The 19,339-nt window shown below is 38.9% G+C and overlaps 1 protein-coding gene across 4 annotated transcripts in view; it reads right to left on the bottom strand.

Annotated features, from left to right (window-relative positions):
• mmp23ba (matrix metallopeptidase 23ba) overlaps nt 1-17,268 on the bottom strand; it is a 34,296-nt gene extending 17,028 nt beyond the window's left edge. For 2 of the 4 annotated variants that reach the window (XM_079383684.1, XM_079383682.1), the window contains exons 1-6: nt 16,984-17,268; nt 6,813-6,952; nt 6,229-6,368; nt 5,130-5,297; nt 3,650-3,814; nt 3,408-3,518 (exon numbers count right to left, since the gene is read on the bottom strand). In XM_079383684.1, the coding sequence (XP_079239810.1) occupies nt 3,408-3,518; nt 3,650-3,814; nt 5,130-5,297; nt 6,229-6,368; nt 6,813-6,952; nt 16,984-17,109 (850 nt within the window). In that variant the 5' untranslated portion in view covers nt 17,110-17,268. The remainder of the gene's footprint in view (nt 1-3,407; nt 3,519-3,649; nt 3,815-5,129; nt 5,298-6,228; nt 6,369-6,812; nt 6,953-16,983) is intronic. The other 2 variants (XM_079383685.1, XM_079383683.1) reach the window with 2 other exon arrangements.
• Nucleotides 17,269-19,339: the final 2,071 nt, after the last annotated feature.

The following is a 19,339-nucleotide window of genomic DNA, read 5'->3' on the forward strand; positions in this document are numbered from 1 at the left end:
GGCGCGAGGACTGGAATTGGGAACCGCTGGGCTACATCATGTGTCATTCACTGGTGAGAAAACTTTATAGCACAGCTAGTAAAAGTACTACAATACCAGGAAGGAAGATCGGGTTGTTGATGTTTGCCTGCCATTCTCGCTCTGTCTGCACAGTGTGCGTGAACACGCTGATGATGTATCCTGTCTGCGTGAACAGGGTGTGCAGAGGTAAACAAATACATATGTTGACAGGCAGGTAGGAAAGCCAGTTAAAACACTCAGGCCGAGCGTTTTGATTGGACGAACATTTCCTGGTCCTACACCTTCCACAGAATATATAAATACAGATAAATACATTTAGACCACTTAACTTAATGATTGCTATCAGGATGTGAAGAGACTTTCAACCAGAATAACAAAAAATGTTTCTGAAGACAATCACCTATTGCACCTTTAACTTCCCTATTTTGAAATGCTTTCAGTTGTTTTATTGAAGAATCCATCAGCCTGTCATCTAGTTTTCACCCTCAATCTAATGGCTAAACAGAGAGGGTTAACCAGTAGAAGACCCTTAGATGCTTGGTCTGTAACAATCCGATTTCTTGGAGCTCATGTCTGATTTGGGTACAGTTCATTCACACCACCTAGTTTTCTTCCTCTGTAGATATTTCCCCCTTTGAATGCCTGTTTGTGTTTCCCCTTTTTCTGGAGCTTGAGTCTGAGGTTTTTGTACCATCTGCAACAAAACTGGCCCAGAGATGCCAACTAGGGATGGGCGATATCTTATCATTTGCGATATACCGGTAAAAATTCTCCCCCCCGATAAGAATTAGTCTTCCCGCAATAAAAACGATAAAGTCTAGTTGTTGACATTTCTGTGTGCGACTGTGCGGAGCGATATCGCGGAAGGTGGACATGAAATTGAGGAGGAGTTTATAGCTAAATGAGGAGCTCCTTCTACAATCTGGAACTGGTTTGGTCAGGGCTGTACAGTGCACAAAAAAATTAGTCTGAATAAATGTAGTACAGTATCACGTGTGTGATACAGTTCTGCATGTGTATGAGCCTGTTTACAAACCTGTTGTCCAACAAAGATTTCATATATTGACATGCTTTGTAGAGTGTTTGAAATAACTTCTTTTTATGACCAGACGTGGTTTCATATTACAGAATTATAGTATTATATACAGCGATACAGGCTATGTCGATTAGCATTGCATTATAAATATACTTTCCTTATAAACAAACACCCAAGATTGTTTGAAGAACACAGATAAACCAATAAATTTTTGTGTATGTTTATTGTCTTAAAGTTTCATCAGTTATAATTTCTCTTTCTCCTTTGTGCGTTTTATTCAGCGATAACTGGATAGCTTGGTCCATATTAGGGATTTCAAGGAGCATAGTCAGTAGTATTACTTCTGCTATGGACTGTGTAGTTTCTGTGCAAGAGCACCCCCCGGCTTCCAGTATGAATTAAACAGTCATTGCATTACATGTGTACTCAGTAATGCTCATAACACCCTATTTTGGGTAAAAATAGGAAAGATAATACTTTTCTCTAAAGAAACAGGATTCCCTGAATTATCGTCATTGAAATTGTTATCACAATCTGGGCATTCACATAGAGGACAATCTGACCTGGAGTGTCAATACCACTACTATCATCAAGAAGGCACAGAAGAGACTGCATTTCTTGAGAATACTCAGGAATTACCAGCTCACACAAAACCTGTTGGTGTCCTTTTACCGTTGCTCTGTTGAGAGCATTCTGACATACTGCATTTGTGTGTGGTTTTCTAGCTGCACTGCTGTGGAAAGGAAGGCTCTCCAGAGGATCATCACCACAGCCCAGAAGGTAATCGGTTGTCCCTTCCCCTCTATGGAAGAGTTACACAGTTCCCACTGTCTCTTGAAAGATCAAACAAATTTCAAGGATCCATCTCACCCAGGACATTGTCTTTTTGAATTGCTACCTTTGGGCAGACGGTACAGGGTGCTAAAAACTCGAACAAACAGATTAAGGAACAGTTTCTATGCCAAGGCTATTTCTGTTCTGAATACTACAAAAATGTAAACTAAACATCATGTGAGTTGTGTTCATCTCTGTTGAATGTGATGTGAATAGTTTACATGTCTGTTTTTAAATACTACAATAAATTAACTGATAATTATGTGCAATATTGAATGAGTTGTGCAAATCTGTTGAATGTGATATCAAACAGTTTACATGCTCAAACTATCTGGTTTTGTATACAGCAATAACATTTAGTATATTGTTGAATATGAGTCATGTAACCGACTGTTGAATGTGAGACGTCTTCTGTGTGTAATGCTATGTTACAGATCCTGTCATCTGTTTACTATTTATTAGATTTATTTATTTTTTTTGTTACACTATGCACCCAAATGATTGCATTCAATTTCGTTGTACTAGTACAATGACAATAAAGATATTCATTCATTCACCAGGAATATCGTGATATATTTTAAGCCCATATCGCCCATCCCTAATTCCAATTTGCCTGGTGGAGTGCAAGGAAAGCCCTGCTGTATATAGATACTCTTAACAGGAATAGGCTGATCAGGACACAGTCCTACTCTACTACTCAGTCCAGGTCAGAGGGTGTGGTTCAACAAGGGATCTCCTCCTTCCTGTTGAGTCTCAGAAACTGGCCTCTCAGAATCCAACATCAGGAACCATTCCTAGCTGTAAGACTTCTGCCTGAACTGACCTTTCCGGCAACTAGAAAGCATTTTGATCTTTTCTAGTTTAGTTGCCAATCAGATTGTTTTCACTTGTTTGTTAGCCAGCTTCTGTGAAAATGTAGTACTCTTTGTTGAATCTTTAAGCCATTTTTGTATCATTTAACTGAATACCACAGTAAATGCATTCAAGATATTCTGAGTTCATACTTCAACCGTCTCTTAGTACTCCTCTTCCCAGTAGTTCAGTGGTTGAGCACCACCCTTTCTGGAAGATTAGGGTTTGATTCCCACCTACAGCACAAAAACTCGTTCCACACCACTTTTCTTTCGTTAGCTTGCTTGTCAAAACCATTGTCAAAAAGACATTTCACACATCTCAGCCTAGTAAACCATTTTAGACACACATTTTGCGGAGATTACCGCACCATTATTTACCAAAATGTAAAAATAATTTTTGATACCTGTTTATTATTATTATTATTATATTATTATTATTACTCTACTAAAAAAAACTCTCCCCTAAACAACATGCAATAACAAAATGATCTGTGGTTGGTTGCTGTACATGTATTTCAGGTGGTCTCTTCCTGTCTAAGCAGGCAGAATTGGCCAGAATAAGCTGCAATGAGGACCACACTTTATATTGTCTAGGTCTAATAGGATTTTTCTATACACTATTTTTTTTGGTGATTCGTGGTCTGAAATAACAGGCCTCTTACCATAACAGAAGTCACAGCTGGAAGGACAGTGTTTCTGCATGAGTATCCTCTTGCTGTCACAATACCCCTTCCTTGCCCAAGCAGGACAGATAAATAATCGATCCAAACACCCTGCAGTGGTATGGAAAACAGGAAATAAGAAGGTGTCAGGTGTCAATTTTAGAAATGCAACAGTATAACAAGTAATCCAGTTTGTATAGTTATTTTTGATGGGGGTTTTTTTGTGCTTATGAGTAAAATACCATAGAGTCGATGTAATCCCCAAACCTCATCTTGAGTGATGAGTTTGCGGCCTGTCAGTGTGGCGTTGAGGTGCATTAAAGCCTTGCGATTCTGAGAATGCATCAAACCCAGTACATGACCGATCTCATGAGCCGCCACGTGAACTAGATCTGTCAGCCACACTCCTGAATACAACGACAATCACAGACACAAACACGTACAGGTCAAATCCACTTCCTCTTTTTAACCCCTAAAAATATAGCAGCAGAAATCATGACTCTGAATACCACTAAACAAAACAACATGCAGTTTACTAGATGTTCTAATAAAATCTTAATTGCTGTAGTCTTTTTAAAAAAACAAAAAATTTAACTCATTTTAAGGATTTTTTTCCATTGATTGAATGAATGATCACGTGATTTGACACGTTGTTACTTTCAAAAGGTAATTTCATCTATTTTGATCACTACCATAGACATCAGTGTTTATATCCATTTTTAATCTTTATTAAACTTCTGTAATCATTTAATTTTTGTAGAAACTGTTTCATGCCTATACAGAAAACTGCTATTTTTGGGTCATTGGCAGCACAAACGCAGATTTGACTGTTCTAGTGTGATTGTACTTGTTAAAGCTTTCATTAAAAAGAAAATTGTGCTTCTTAATGCATCTTAAAGGCTCTTGTTTAGAGTCAGAACTAGGGTTGGGTATCGTTTGAATTTGATCAATTCCGATTCCCATTCTGCTTATCGATTCCCAATTTCGATTCCAATGTGGTAAAAAAATGAAGTCAAACATTTAGATATCAAACATGTTTATTCTGTGTCTCTTTTTGCAAAACATTTAATTGCTGCTGAATACCATGAACAAAAATCAGCAGGCTACATAAGAACTGGACTCGATTAAGAGCTGTTTGAGTGAAAAATTGTGCTGTACGATTCTGGATAAATTCAGCCTTTTTTTTTAATGGATGTTGTGGTTCTCTCACAATTCTGAAGAAAAAACGTTAGACAACTAAACAAAATCTCATGGCATTTATGAATAGAATGATTCAATGACTCACTCAAAATTGACTTGTTTCATTACTGGATGAATCAGTGTTTTTGAATGAATCGCTTGAATGAATGATTCAAAGACAAATACATTTTTAACAGCCCCTTTTCACCACCTAAAAAAAAAGCTCACATGAATTGATAGGCGCAATTAAATTTTTTATTTTACAACAAGTATCCAATTCCGGACCTTAAGTATCCGATTCTGGAATTGGAAGTGATTTTCGATTCTCAAACCTAGTCAGAACTAATAATAAGTAGGGGTTTGATATGTTCTATCTGGTCTATTTTATGGTGTCTGTATATTTATTTTGGCGTAATGAACATTTCTTAAAATTATGACACCCAGGAAGCTTTCTGGACCATTTCTACAGCATGGTAGTAAGTCAAGTAAACAATAATATTCCAGTTTTCTACATTTTCACCCAATGGGGGAAAAAACACGTGCCTTTATTCCAGCTGAAGCGCATGTTTCCCAGAATCCAGTACTCGTCATCATCAAAGTGGATCTCTCCGGTCTGAGGAAAGAAGGCGTGGGCCAGTTCTCCGGTGATGCCGTCGAAACAGTAGTGCAGGTAGGACTGCAGACAGTCGGTGTGGTTTCCAGAGTAGAAGCCTGACGAAAGTCAACCAACCAATATGATTCTTGAATAGTACCTCCTCTCCGATACGCATTATACCAAAGACGATACATCCCATTTTTTGTATGTCTCCATGTCTATACTACAACTCAGAATCAGTCCCATTTAACTTAATTTAACTGACTCAAACACAGCTTCCAGCAAGTACAAACCGTTCACCACCAGTCACTGGGGTGGATCTTCAGAACCTGGCAGTGATCAATGAGAATCATGCCAATCTGAGGAACCGTCAAGCAAGAGGTGCGTTTCCCGAAACAATGACATAACTCGCTGCTTAACTAACCACAGTATGATACATTGTTGAAGAATCTAACTAGCAATTTAGGACCATTTCCTGAAAATGCAGGAACTTTGTCACGCATTCGTCGTTCGAACCACCTTAATCGTTAATGATGCCAAGCTGATGGTGGAGTGATAACTTCACTTAATCAAATTAACAGAAGAATTGCGTTTTTGTTCTCTGTTATTTTGCTGGTACACACATGCACACTCTTCAAAACAGTGCTTTAATTCTCTTAAGAAACTAAAAGATGTAGAATGAAATTGTATGCGTATGGAATGAAAGATTTGATTGAACTACATGCTAGCTTGCTTATTTTGCTCAAGTGCATGATCTCCACGTCATAGTAACAACAAACTGTGCTTCTACCCACAGGTCGAGAGATGTAGTTCCAGCCATTACAACTTTGTGATGGTGTTTGCGAAAGTTCGCTAAAACGTTAGATTTGGGAAACACCAAATCCTTGAACGATGTCGTTAATGATGGAAGTTGTGACCATAGTTGGCAAATTATAAAATTTTTCTCAGAAACACAAAACCACCAACTTAACACATTCTGTATTACTTTGTCATTTCAAATTCCTCTGTACTGCAACAAACAAACAAACAAAAATGTATTTGATGTACCAATTTTGATGTCGGCTTCTTGATCAGATGGGACCTCACGAAAACTGAAGGGCGAGACATCGCTCCACATAGAGAAGGCCTTGGCTATGCCTCTCCGTGTGTCAGTGGCATTCAAAAGATTCCTTGGAAATGACAGCAGTCTGCATGAACACACAAAGCACCCATTAAAATGTGGACAAGTAAACAAAAAAATGTACATTTATTCACTGAGGATAAATGATTCTGCCATCATCTACTCATATTGTTCCAAACTTGTATGACTTACTTCCTGCCGTGAAACACGTTTTCATTTCTAAAAGAAGTTTTATACCAGATCAAACTTTGACAGACCAGGATATGCAAGACCCCAATGAAAAATGAATGGCATAACTATACTGCATGACCGGAGGGAAACAAATTCTGTACTCATTGACCTTTGGATCCATGCTTTTGAAATCCTAGAGCTTCCAAACATGGGAAAACATGGAAAAAATGTAAACAGGTTATGAAATATCAACAAAACAGAAGCCGTGCGGGACTTCACAGGTTTCAAACAGACGGCTGTGATATCAGACGAATGCACAAAAACATAAAAGGATTCTTACTTGTAAGTCAGCTTGAATTTGTCCCACTGCAGTTTCTCTGGAGTGAGCGTGTAACGTTTGTTTCTGGAAAGTCGAAGCACATGGGAGCGGGCGTCTTTATGAATTCCAATGATTAAAACACCAGACATGAGAGCTTCTTCCTTGGACAAAAAAAATCTCAGATTAGATTAGATTGATCTGTGAGCAGGATTTTCCATGAAGGTCTGTGCCATGCTTAATCCTTCAAGAGCGATAAGTCCACTTGTGAGGTGCTTTAAAGTTTAATTTGCTCTAATAAACGGCTTGTTGAGCCAGGAACACATCTTGTATTGATTAGTCAGGAGTAAAATGAGAAAGTTCAGTTCAGTTATTAAGTCAGACTTGTTGGACTGCTCTTCTCATCTTTCAGCCAGTCTGCTCCGCTGTCTGATGTAAGACAATTATTTCATGCTCTTTAAAAAAGAGTGCATGCAAAGCATTGCAGTACATTTACATTCAATTAAATTCTTAGTTTAAAACTCCACATTAGTTTAAACCTTTCATACTTGTTTCAAAATACAAGATAATTGTCATATATAATAAGAACATTTGGTTTAATCACCAATACACAACAGCATGACCTTTCAATTAAGTAATTTGATCTATTTAAACAAAATAAAAGTTCAAATCAGATGCTGTCAGACTGTGAGTGCCGTGGCTCTCGCTGATAGTGATTATAAGCTAGAATAGTTGAATCACAGCGTTATTATAGTAAATCAATGAAGAAAGAAGGACTCTAAAGAGGCTTTTAAGAGATTTACACATCATGTTCTTATAATACTGCAGTTGAAACACACAGATTTGCTCTAACCACACACAACGTTTTTTTTCTGGGAGTTATCTGTGTGTTTTTTCTTGTGAAAGAATTTGACCTCTGTGGTATTACTCAGTTGAGAACTACATTTTTAGTCAGAGTGTGTAACCACAGCCCACACACATAGGGAAGTCGTGGCCTAATGGTTAGAGAGTCGGACTCGTAATCCAAAGTTTGTGGGTTCGAGTCTCGGGCCGGCAGGGATTGTAGGTGGGGGAAGTGAATGTCCAGCGCTCTCTCCACCCTCAATACCACGACTGAGGTGCCCTTGAGCAAGGCACTGAACCCCCAACTGCTCCCCGGGCGCCGCAGCATAAATGCTGCCCACTGCTCCGGGTGTGTGTTCACTGCTGTGTGTGTGTGTGTTCACTGCTGTGTGTGTGTTCACTGCTGTGTGTGTGTGTTCACGCTGTGTGTGTGTTCACTGCTGTGTGTGTGTTCACTGCTGTGTGTGTGTTCACTGCTGTGTGTGTGTGTTCACGCTGTGTGTGTGTTCACTGCTGTGTGTGTGTTCACTGCTGTGTGTGTGTGTTCACGGTGTGTGTGTGTTCACTGCTGTGTGTGTGTGTTCACGGTGTGTGTGTGTTCACTGCTGTGTGTGTGCACATTGGATGGGTTAAATGCAGAGCACGAATTCCAAGTATGGACTTGGCAGTATGTCACTTCACATTCACAGCAAACACATGCTATCAACTTGCTGAAGTACTCAACTACATGAGTGCTCATTATAGAAAATCAACAACAAACAAACATTAAAATAACTTTAAAGAGCCCATGACATTGTTGACATGATTCACAGGAAGCTTCGGTGGGACATATCAAATTATCTTTTTTTAAAACCATGGATGAAAGCACTTTCATGAATACGTTTCATTCTCAACAATAAATTCCAGCCAATTTCTTAGCAAACGGCTGTTGAAAAAAATAAAGTACAAGTGCTAACTTAACTAAAGACTATGTTCCTACAGCTAGTTGGTGACAGGTTGTAATTACGCTGTAATTTATCAGAAATGATACTGTAAGTGTATGTCCACTAAAGGACTGTCAACTATATGAAGGTCTCAAAGCTAACAGTTTTGATTTCATAAAAATGTGCACTGTAATGAATTGGCAGGAAGATGCAAGTCTATGGGGAAAAAAAGGGAAAAAAAATTAAAACATGTCTTTTACTAGCCATAAAAAATCGCCTCATTTTATATTGTAATCCCAGAAGGTATTTGGCCTGAATTTGAACTCAGACGTTGATGTTGAGAGCGCTCTCTGGGTTTCAAAAAGCTGTCCAAATGTTTTCACTTCACTGGTAATCTGACCTTAAACTAGTGCCTGAAACAGACACATTAAGCAGACATTCACAGACACATACACAAACACAGCAGAGAGCCAAGGAGTCTCTGGGTTAGAAATCCACAGTGTTTGCATAAAGCTTGGCTCCTTTTTGCTTCACACAGAGTGTACAGTCTTCCAAACTGGACGACTGCATGGACTGAAAATTGAGTGTTTAATCTTATTTTTATACATTACTGACACTCTATCATCCAATTTGATACTGTTAAAAGCGCTATATAAATAAAGGTGACTTGACTTGACTTGACTAACGTGGAGGATTTTCTATACATGCTGTCAAGTCCTTTGCTGCCTTTTATCTCAATCTTCTGGAAAAGGGTCAAGTGGCGATAGAGCGCCCGAGTCTGCGTGTTTTAAAAGGTAAAAAGCTAGCAGACGCCACTTGCAAACACTGATAGGAGCAGTAAAGTTAAGATAGTAATAACTAGAGGAGATGGAGACTATTTTGGTCCGACAGGGCAGAGGGGACATTCCTGAACTGATTCGCTTTCAGGCCAGACTCTTAGGCCTGCCTTTATATCACATGCATTTACAAGCAGACGTGGTTTTTTAAGCTGCACTCTTGGCAAGCAAGACTTCCATTCTTTTCCAGTGGAAAATAATTGAAAATGGAAAAACATATTTTAGGTCCAAGATACATTGATGTAGTGGAACTCACAAATGACAGTGTTTTGGGGCGATCAGCTTGCCGCCTAGTTTAATCATACAATATGTGTTCAGCTACTCTTGAACTCATGATCTAAAGGAGTTTGAGACTTGAGTAGGGTCTCTTTGCAGGGTGATGCAACTAGATGCCAAAGCAGACACTCGCAGGACTGTCTAAAGATTTAGTCAGAGATCCCCAGAACCCCATGAACCAAGAAGAAACACAACAGGACATGAGTGCATTTCAAGAAACATGTGCCTTCATAAACTGTACGTCCTTCTCTTAGAGAGCAGATGATGAACAGAGTCTTCAAGAGCAACAAGAGCAAATTCTAAGAATGCCATTTTAAAGGCATCACTGAATATATCAAATACGTTTTTTAGCAGGACATGATTTGGAGCCACATTATTTGCCCAACTCTGAGGTTTGGTGTTGGTTGCCAATGTCAATGTTAACTGGAATTCATGCGGCTTTCTGCAGCCGGCACATGGAGCCTCCCAGGACTGTTTGCTGTGTGCATTCCAGTCAGTCGCAGCTGGTACTTCACTGGGTTTCCGAGACAAAAGAAGGTGGAGGTTTAGTCCCAAGCAGCCATAGGATCAGAGATAAACCAGCAGGTGCATTTCCACCGAGCTCAGGGCCCGTATTCTTAAAGATTCTAAGAATCCTCTCAGAGAGCTCCTAATTTAGCTTAAACATTATAGTCTATAGTCTATTATAAGCCTTCACTTTGAAATTACAGGCGTAATTTTTCCTATTTTACAGTACTCTTTCACACTCACTCACTCACTCACTCACTCACACACACACACACACACACACACACACACTATATAGGCCGTATGTACTGTATATATAGCTAAATGAATTACTAACCATAACCTTACAAAAACCTCAAAAGTTTACAATGACTTCAGTAATTACTAGAGAGTTATCATGATCTTCACTTTAGAATAATAATCCAAATAATTAGTAATTCCTTCTGAAGAATTTGGTAATACTTGAGTCAAGGGGAAGTCGTGGCCTAATGGTTAGAGAGTCGGACTCGTAATCCAAAGGTTGCGGGTTTGAGTCTCGGGCCGGCAGGGATTGTAGGTGGAGGGAGTGAATGTCTAGCGCTCTCTCCACCCTCAATACCACGACTGAGGTGCCCTTGAGCAAGACACCGAACCCACAACTGCTCCCCGGGTGCCGCAGCATAAATGCTGCCCACTGCTCCGGGTGTGTGTTCACGGTGTGTGTGTGTTCACTGCTCCGGGTGTGTGTTCACTGCTGTGTGTGTGTGTGTGTGTGTGCACGTTGGATGGGTTAAATGCAGAGCACGAATTCCGAGTATGGGTCACTATACTTGGCTGAATGTCACTTCACTCACTTCACATTACTAGTGGATTACCATGATCTTTACTTTAGAATTAATTATACATTATGTATTATTCATATTAATTATGAACCTATATACAGTAGTTCAGTAGTTCTTAGGGAGGTATGAAAAAATAATAGTTACTGATTAGCTAATAGTGAACTATCACATTTGACTAAGCACTATCACTTACTAATTCATTAATCAGAGTTTCCTGTTAGTTACTAATAGTTACTAGAGTGCTAATATTGCGTTACTCATGTGTTCTTGTGTAGTTATTCATTAATGATGGAACAGTATTCTAAAGTGATACCCTTTTTTCTTTACTAGGATCTTTTCTTTAATTCTAATAGGAAACATTTCTACGAATTTTCTTAGAACTTTGTGGTGGCAAAGAGACCTGCATCTGCAATGAAATCCACAGAAATGTTTGACTACTGACCAACATTTTTCGTATAACTGGTCTCTAATGCTCAGTGTTGGGGGTAACGCATTACAAGTAACAAGTTACATAATCAGATTACTTTTTTAAAGTAACAAGTAACAAGCATTGCATTGCATTGAGTTAGTTTTTCAAATAATTAACGCAAGTTATATTGTTTTCCCATTTATTCACGGACAGCTCTCCTGTATCTGTGTTGAGAGAAATTGGGAGTAAGCGCAGAGACAGAGGCACTTCCCTCAGCCTAAGGTTTATTCATTTTGGCCTTTAGAGTTGCCAAAAAATATAACTTTTGATTTTTTTGTTTTTAAAACATAAAAAAGCAAGCCCAGCCCAAGTGACAAAAAGTAACGCAAAAGTAACATAATGTATTACTTGCCATAAAAAGTAACTATGTAACGTAGTTAGTTACTTTTTTATGGCATAATACAATATTGTAATGCATTACTTTTAAAAGATCTGCATAACCCAGAGGACAGTTCTCAGGTGTGGAATCATAGGATGGATACGGATAACTTTGCAAAATACATGGCATCAAATCTTTGAATCATATTCAAGGACTTTTTGTTTGAAGCAGTAAGTAGCAAGTAAACCAGATGAGGATGAATGTGAAGAAAGTGGATTAAAGGTAATTTAGCACACACTGAATAACAGGGATAATGCTGCCAAGCAGCCTTTTGCTGGGTAATGACCTTGAAAGAGTCTCTGATCGTTGTATTTTCTTAGAATTGCAGGTCATTTTCTCCAAATGCAGGATATCAGGATATAGGCCTGTACAACTAATCATATCCATGTCACGTTGTTAGATTCAGGAACAGAAAATGGATAAATCTGAAGTGTCTTGAGGTTTAGCTGCTTTCCTCTTCATATGTTTGGTATTCTCGAAGACTCTTTTCTTTGTTGCACCACACTACATAACGATACATGACAAGAAACCGTGGCCTATATTCAATCTCCAGCTCCTTCCAGGATACAGCCGCTCACAAGAATCATGGTTCAAGGTGCTTTTAATGGACAAGGAACCATGTTTGACAATGGCTGACCTCAGCACAAGCAATCAATCAAGTGATCTGTTCGAACAAACACGTAACATAATACACAAGAGAGCGACGTGCTGCAGACAAGCCCAACCTACAAAGCATTATATTATCATAATGCTGTAATTGTTAAAGCCTTTCCTAATCCAAAATGCGATACTTCAGAGCCTTATCGATGCTCCTTCCACGACAAAGACAAACTATCTTCCCAGCTACTTTTGTGATGACCGAATGATCAGACACTTTCCAAAATATTGTTCATTCAAGTCAAAAGAGCTACTCTTATCTATTCTTTCACTGCGTCGGGCAGCTTTCTCAACTGTTGGTCATGAGCTGCCAATGGTGACTGTAAATTATGTAACACTGCTAGATCCAGAAAAGTCTTCTGTGAAATAGAAAGGTCTGAGATGTGGACTGGATACGTTTGTACATTTACTGAGACAGTGTAGTAATATGCCAAAGCAAATAGTTAAATAGCCCAAACAAAACCGTCAACACTTCTATAAACCAGCCAGACTGAAAAACCTTGGACAAGTAATGCAAGGGTTAAAATCCTAGAGACAATCGAGGGGTTCAATCGAGGGATCTTCTTTTGTATTGTGACTTATAGTACATCCAAGTGATTATTGAAAAAGAAAAATAGGTGGGTACTTGCTTCTATGCATCAGTTGTTGATTGGATGTTGAGATGGGGGTGTGGTATTCAAAAGTGAGGTTTAAAGGAATAGTTCACCGAAAAATAAAACTTTGCTGAAAATGTAATCTCCCTCAGGTCATCCAAGATTAGGATGAGTTTGTTTCTTCATCAGATTTGGAGAAATGCATCAGTGTCTCAGCAATGGATGCTCTGCAGTGAATGGGTGCCGTCAGAATGAGAGTCCAAACAGCTGATAAAAACATCACAATAATCCACACCACTCCAGTCCATCAGTTAACATCTGGAGAAGACTAAAGCTCAAACAAATCCAGCATTCATTAAGGCGTGTTTAACTTCAAACCATTGTTTCCGGCTAAAATACAAGTCCGTAATCCATAATAATGCTTCCTCCAGTGAAAAAGCCCATCTCCTGTTGTCTCTCACATACGGTGGCCGAGAGTACAGTGCCCAGGAGGGGCCATCTTTGGTTCACTTAGTTTTGTCGAGGCCACGACACATTAACTCGTGGGAATGTGATATTATGTCGTGCCACGAGATCGTTTAGTCGAGGTAACGACATCCTTGTCGTGGCCATGACTTCTTATGTTGAGGGAACAATATATTTTTCTCATGGCCACGAGTTTAATGCATAAACAAACCTACGTGACCATAGCAATCTGGGATTTTCAGAGATGGATAAAACATTTTTATTAACATTAAACATTTAATTTAATATTTCTATATTATTATTATTAGGTTACATTAACTTGTTAGAGCTATATTTTTATATTTATTTCATATAAATATAATATTTTATTATTTCCCCTTTCAATTCGTGTATCGCTTTACCTAATTAACGTTCTGTATAATTGTGCTATTTGCTACCATATATTTTGCAAATACTGTAAAGGCCTGACAATTATTCCCATCTTTATGATTGTAGGCTATTTATGCCCATGCGTGATGATAAATGAGCGTGTTGTGTTTTCATTTACGAATTAAACTACGTAAATGATTGATTCCTCGACGAAACACTAGGTAGTAGGCTATAATATTAATCATTATTAATTCGCAGAAAAAATAAATTATATTCTATTCTATTTTATTTTATGTACTTATGTAACATTTAGCCTATTCACGATAAACTTAATTCGAGTGCTGTTTACATTGCGTGCCATTGCTTACAGTCCGGTAACCTATATATGGTCAATATAATTTAATTATGTAATATATCTTTATAGTAATTAATATAATAATTTCTTAATTCAAAATAAAATATTAATGAATACATCTCTGATAAACCCGGGTTGCTATGGTCACGTACGTAGGTTTGTTTATGCATTAAACTCGTGGCCACGAGAAATGGATGTTGTTCCCTCGACAAAATGATCAATTCGACAATGATATTATGTGGTGGCCAAGATTAAATATGACGTTCCCATGAGTTAATATGTCGTGGCCATGATTTAATATGACGTACCAATGAGTTAATATGACGTACCAATGAGTTAATATGACGTTCCCATGAGTTAATATGACGTTCCCATGAGTTAATATGTCGTGGCCATGATTTAATATGACGTTCCCATGAGTTAATATGACGTTCCCATGAGTTAATATGACGTTCCCATGAGTTAATATGACGTTCCCATGAGTTAATATGACGTTCCCATGAGTTAATATGACGTTCCCATGATTTAATATGACGTTCCCATGAGTTAATATGTCGTGGCCATGATTTAATATGACGTACCAATGAGTTAATATGACGTACCAATGAGTTAATATGACGTTCCCATGAGTTAATATGTCGTGGCCATGATTTAATATGACGTTCCCATGAGTTAATATGACGTTCCCATGAGTTAATATGACGTTCCCATGAGTTAATATGACGTTCCCATGAGTTAATATGACGTTCCCATGAGTTAATATGACGTTCCCATGATTTAATATGACGTTCCCATGAGTTAATATGTCGTGGCCATGATTTAATATGACGTTCCCATGAGTTAATATGTCGTGGCCATGATTTAATATGACGTACCAATGAGTTAATATGACGTACCAATGAGTTAATATGACGTACCAATGAGTTAATATGACGTTCCCATGAGTTAATATGACGTTCCCATGAGTTAATATGACGTTCCCATGAGTTAATATGACGTTCCCATGAGTTAATATGTCGTGGCCATGATTTAATATGACGTTCCCATGAGTTAATATGTCGTGGCCATGATTTAATATGACGTACCAATGAGTTAATATGACGTTCCCATGAGTTAATATGACGTTCCCATGAGTTAATATGACGTTCCCATGAGTTAATATGACGTTCCCATGAGTTAATATGTCGTGGCTATGACAAAACTAAGTGAACTGAAGATGGCCCCTCCTGGGTACCGTACGAGAGAGCTCAACACGCTGCAACTTCAGAAAACACATGCAAATAGAAAAAACACCTGCAAATCAAGAAAACATTTTCATCAGTCTGACAGCACGTGCTGCCAATGCTCACAACACAAACAAATAAAGAATTATATTTGCAGCGCGTGTTGTCAAATTGATGAAGTTGTTTTCTTAATTTGCAGGTGTTTTCTCTATTTGCAGCGCGTTGAGCTCTCTTGGCCACCATACTCACATCAGAATCCAGCCACATATTTGTTTAGAGCTGTTATGTCTTGTATACGGTGCTTGATCTGTGCAGATTTCTCTCCTGATTCAGACCAGAACACTTTTTCACTGGAGGAAGAGTTATTATGGATTATGGACTCGTGTTTTGAAGTTAAAAACCTACTGATGGATTTGTTTCTTACAAACATGCAGCTTTTTGCTTCACAAGACATTAATTGACTCTCATTCTGACGGCACCCATTCACTGCAGATAATCAGCTGGTGAGCAAGTGATGCTAAATTTCTCCAAATACATTTTGATGAAGAAACAAACTCATCCTCATCTATGAAGTGCACTAAATGAACACAGAAGTCCTGCAAGCATCACCAGAGAGATGTCATAGACGGTTAAAGATCTTTTGATTAAACATTTTGAAGTTAAAACATAAAAAAATGAAACATGCACAGATGAATTGTTCACAGTAAGATCTATAACATGCATTTAATGTAGTTTTCATTTCATGTCTACTATTCACGGCTCATGATTCGGGACTGCCCATACTTCCAGGACTACATGTGCCTCCAAGCACCCTACCTAGTGATGAATGGGTCGCTCTCTGCAGGCATTACAGACCTCCTCGCAGGTGGTAGCCTATATTAGGGGGAGTGGATGCACTCAGTCTAGAGAGAGTTTTACAGGACAAGACTGTGAGTGGAAAATGAGTTGTTCTGTTTCTCGGAAGAGAAAGGAGAACAACAGTATATTTAAATGATTGTGTAGCCTAAGTGTTTTTGTTTTTCTAAGGGTTACACTAGTATGGATCAGTCACAGTGAAGAAGCCTAAAAGCCACAAAGCACCTAAATGCATTGTTTGGCATTGCCAAAAGCGCATGCTCGAAAGTTTCAGAATGTAAAAGTAGAGGTGAAACACACACAAAGAAAAGAAACCGCAGCACAGAACGCGTACACGTCCGAGGGGAAATGCAGAAGAATGTCATTACTGCTGTCAGACAGACGTCGCTCGTCCCCGCGTCGCGTCTCGCCACGAGCACTGCGTTTTAGGAACGACGCGTCAAGTTAAAAGCAGTTCGCCGCGTCTCGGATCCCCCGCGTTGCGTTCTGTCCCACTCCGTTGCGCTTTTTTTGGACGGCCGCTTCTTGTATTTTTATAACTCAAGGGTTTCAATGACGCGTGACGCTTTGACGCGTGTCTAGCGCTTCTGAAACGATCGTCTTGATGAAAATCTAATAGCATACCTCAAGTCTCCAGACAGGCAAAGCCGTGACTTCATGCATCAAGAGCCCAAACCCCGCCGCCGCGAGCAGAAGCAGTCCTGCGAAGTATTCTTCTTTCCGCAGACTGCCGTAACCTTCACGCACCATCTTAGCGACGTCGCCGTCCGAATGATTTCCCCTAGCAAAGACGTGTCAGACCTCCTCAGCCTTTATTTCCCGCGGGTGACTGGGCTTGCCATTGGGTTCCTGCAGCTCTGAGAGCGGCCAGTGCGCCAGACTGCAGCTCAGTGAAGCACACATTGTAATGCAATCAATGCAGCTTTTACCACTCTTGCTGTTTCATTGTCATTTTTGGAGGATTAATCATCTTTCAAAAGACATCTGCCTTTGATTCGGCATCATGCTTGCGTTTAAAAACAAAAGTAGCCCAAATATAGCTTATTGAACATCCAGGTTACTTAGCAAATGTTACAGATTACAGATTACAAATGACCCTAAAATGTAATAAGTAGTGTAACTGTTTCAATTACTTTATTAATGTAACTGATTGCGTTTGACTACTTTATGATTACTTCTAATGTTTTCAACTGTTAATCATTTTCAAACATGTAAAGCAGGCAGGGTTAACGCTCAACACTGACTACTGTCAGACTTTCAGAATCCCTCATCTACTGAAATAAGATTATTATCATTTAAGCACAGCCACAGCAAAATATTACTTTGAGATCATTCTGAGGTTAAATACAGATTTAAAACCATAAGAAATTGTTTAGTCAAAATCAAGTCTGCACACAGAAGGAAACACTGGCATCTAACAACGCTTTGGAAAAAAAGTTCATCTTACATAATAAATATACATAAACCCAGATAGGAAATAAAACTCATCGAATAAGCATGTGTCCTAAACTCCTGAAACACGGGCGTCTCATATTTATTCGCATTGGTTTCGTTTGAACCAAAGTTGTTGTTTTTTTAAACATTATGTAAATTGGACTTTTAACATTTACCCACAATATATTTGAATGAATCAGGTCACATGAACCCTGAGCCACCAGAAAGGCTAAATAAGCATAAAACAACCTTAAAATAACCATTTTATTCTTAGTGTCGTCGACCTGATTGCAAAGACACTATTTAAACTTATTGACACATTATTTTCCTTTTTTGATATTGTGCAGTTGCTTTGACACAATTTGCATTGTAAAAAGCTCTATATAAATAAAGGTGACTTGACTTGACTTAGTGTGAGGAATATTTTAATAATCTGAAGAAACATTTCCGCTATAACGAACCCTTTGTCCAATGGAATGGTTCCATGGATATTAAAGGTTCTTCATGGAACTATATGGATACCAATAAAGAAGCTTTATTTTTAAGAATGTGTAAACATTTTTTTCACCTGACATGTTTAACTAGAACAATCTAAATCACTCATTACAGACATTTCCTTAAAAGTTTTTAGTGGTATGCTATATCTTATATTCTTCTAGGCATGGATATTGCATTGAATCAGATATCAGTCTCCATTGCATTTGATTTTCTGAAAATGACTTTATCTGTCAAAAGAGAAGCATTAATTACCCAACAAAATCGGATGAACTCCTTCTGCTCTCCCGGTCAAACAAGGATTTTTCTAACTCTGCTGCTATGTGTTTCACGGAAACCTGGCTGAATGGCGACATACCGGACAGCGCGATCCATCTGCCTAATTACCAGCTGATCAGAGCAGATCACGACGCAGAATCAACGGGGAAATCGTGCAGCGGCGGGACGTGCTTTTACATCAATGAGAGGTGGTGTACAGATGTAACTGTGTTAAAGAAGATGTGCTGTTCAGATCTAGAAACACTCTTCATTAACGGCAAGCCTTCATTCTCGTGAGTGTCTACATTCCACCGCAAGCGCACGTGAGCACAGCTTTACAGAAACTCGCTGATCTGATCACAGAGAGTGAGCAACAACACCCAGACTCTGTTTTAATCATTCTCGGGGACTTTAATAAAGCAAATCTCTCCCGCGAACTGACAAAATACAGACAGCATGTTACATGTCCCACCAGAGACAGTAATATATTGGATCACTGTTACACAACAATAAAGGACGCATATCACTCGGTTCCACGAGCAGCTTTAGGACTCTCTGATCACTGTTTGGTTCATCTTATTCCATCCTACAGGCAGAAACTTAAGTCTGCGAAGCCTGTATTAAGATCTGTTAAAAGATGGACTAACGAAACAGAGCGGGATCTACAAGCCTGTTTCTCTCTCACTGATTGGACTGTTTTTGAAGCCGCTGCCATCGATCTGGACGAGCTCACAGAGACTGTAACATCTTATATCAGTTTCTGTGAGGACATGTGCATTCCTACCAGGACTCA

The sequence above is a fragment of the Barbus barbus genome (assembly GCF_936440315.1).
Source record: "Barbus barbus genome assembly, chromosome: 29".
NCBI classification, from domain to species: domain Eukaryota; kingdom Metazoa; phylum Chordata; class Actinopteri; order Cypriniformes; family Cyprinidae; genus Barbus; species Barbus barbus.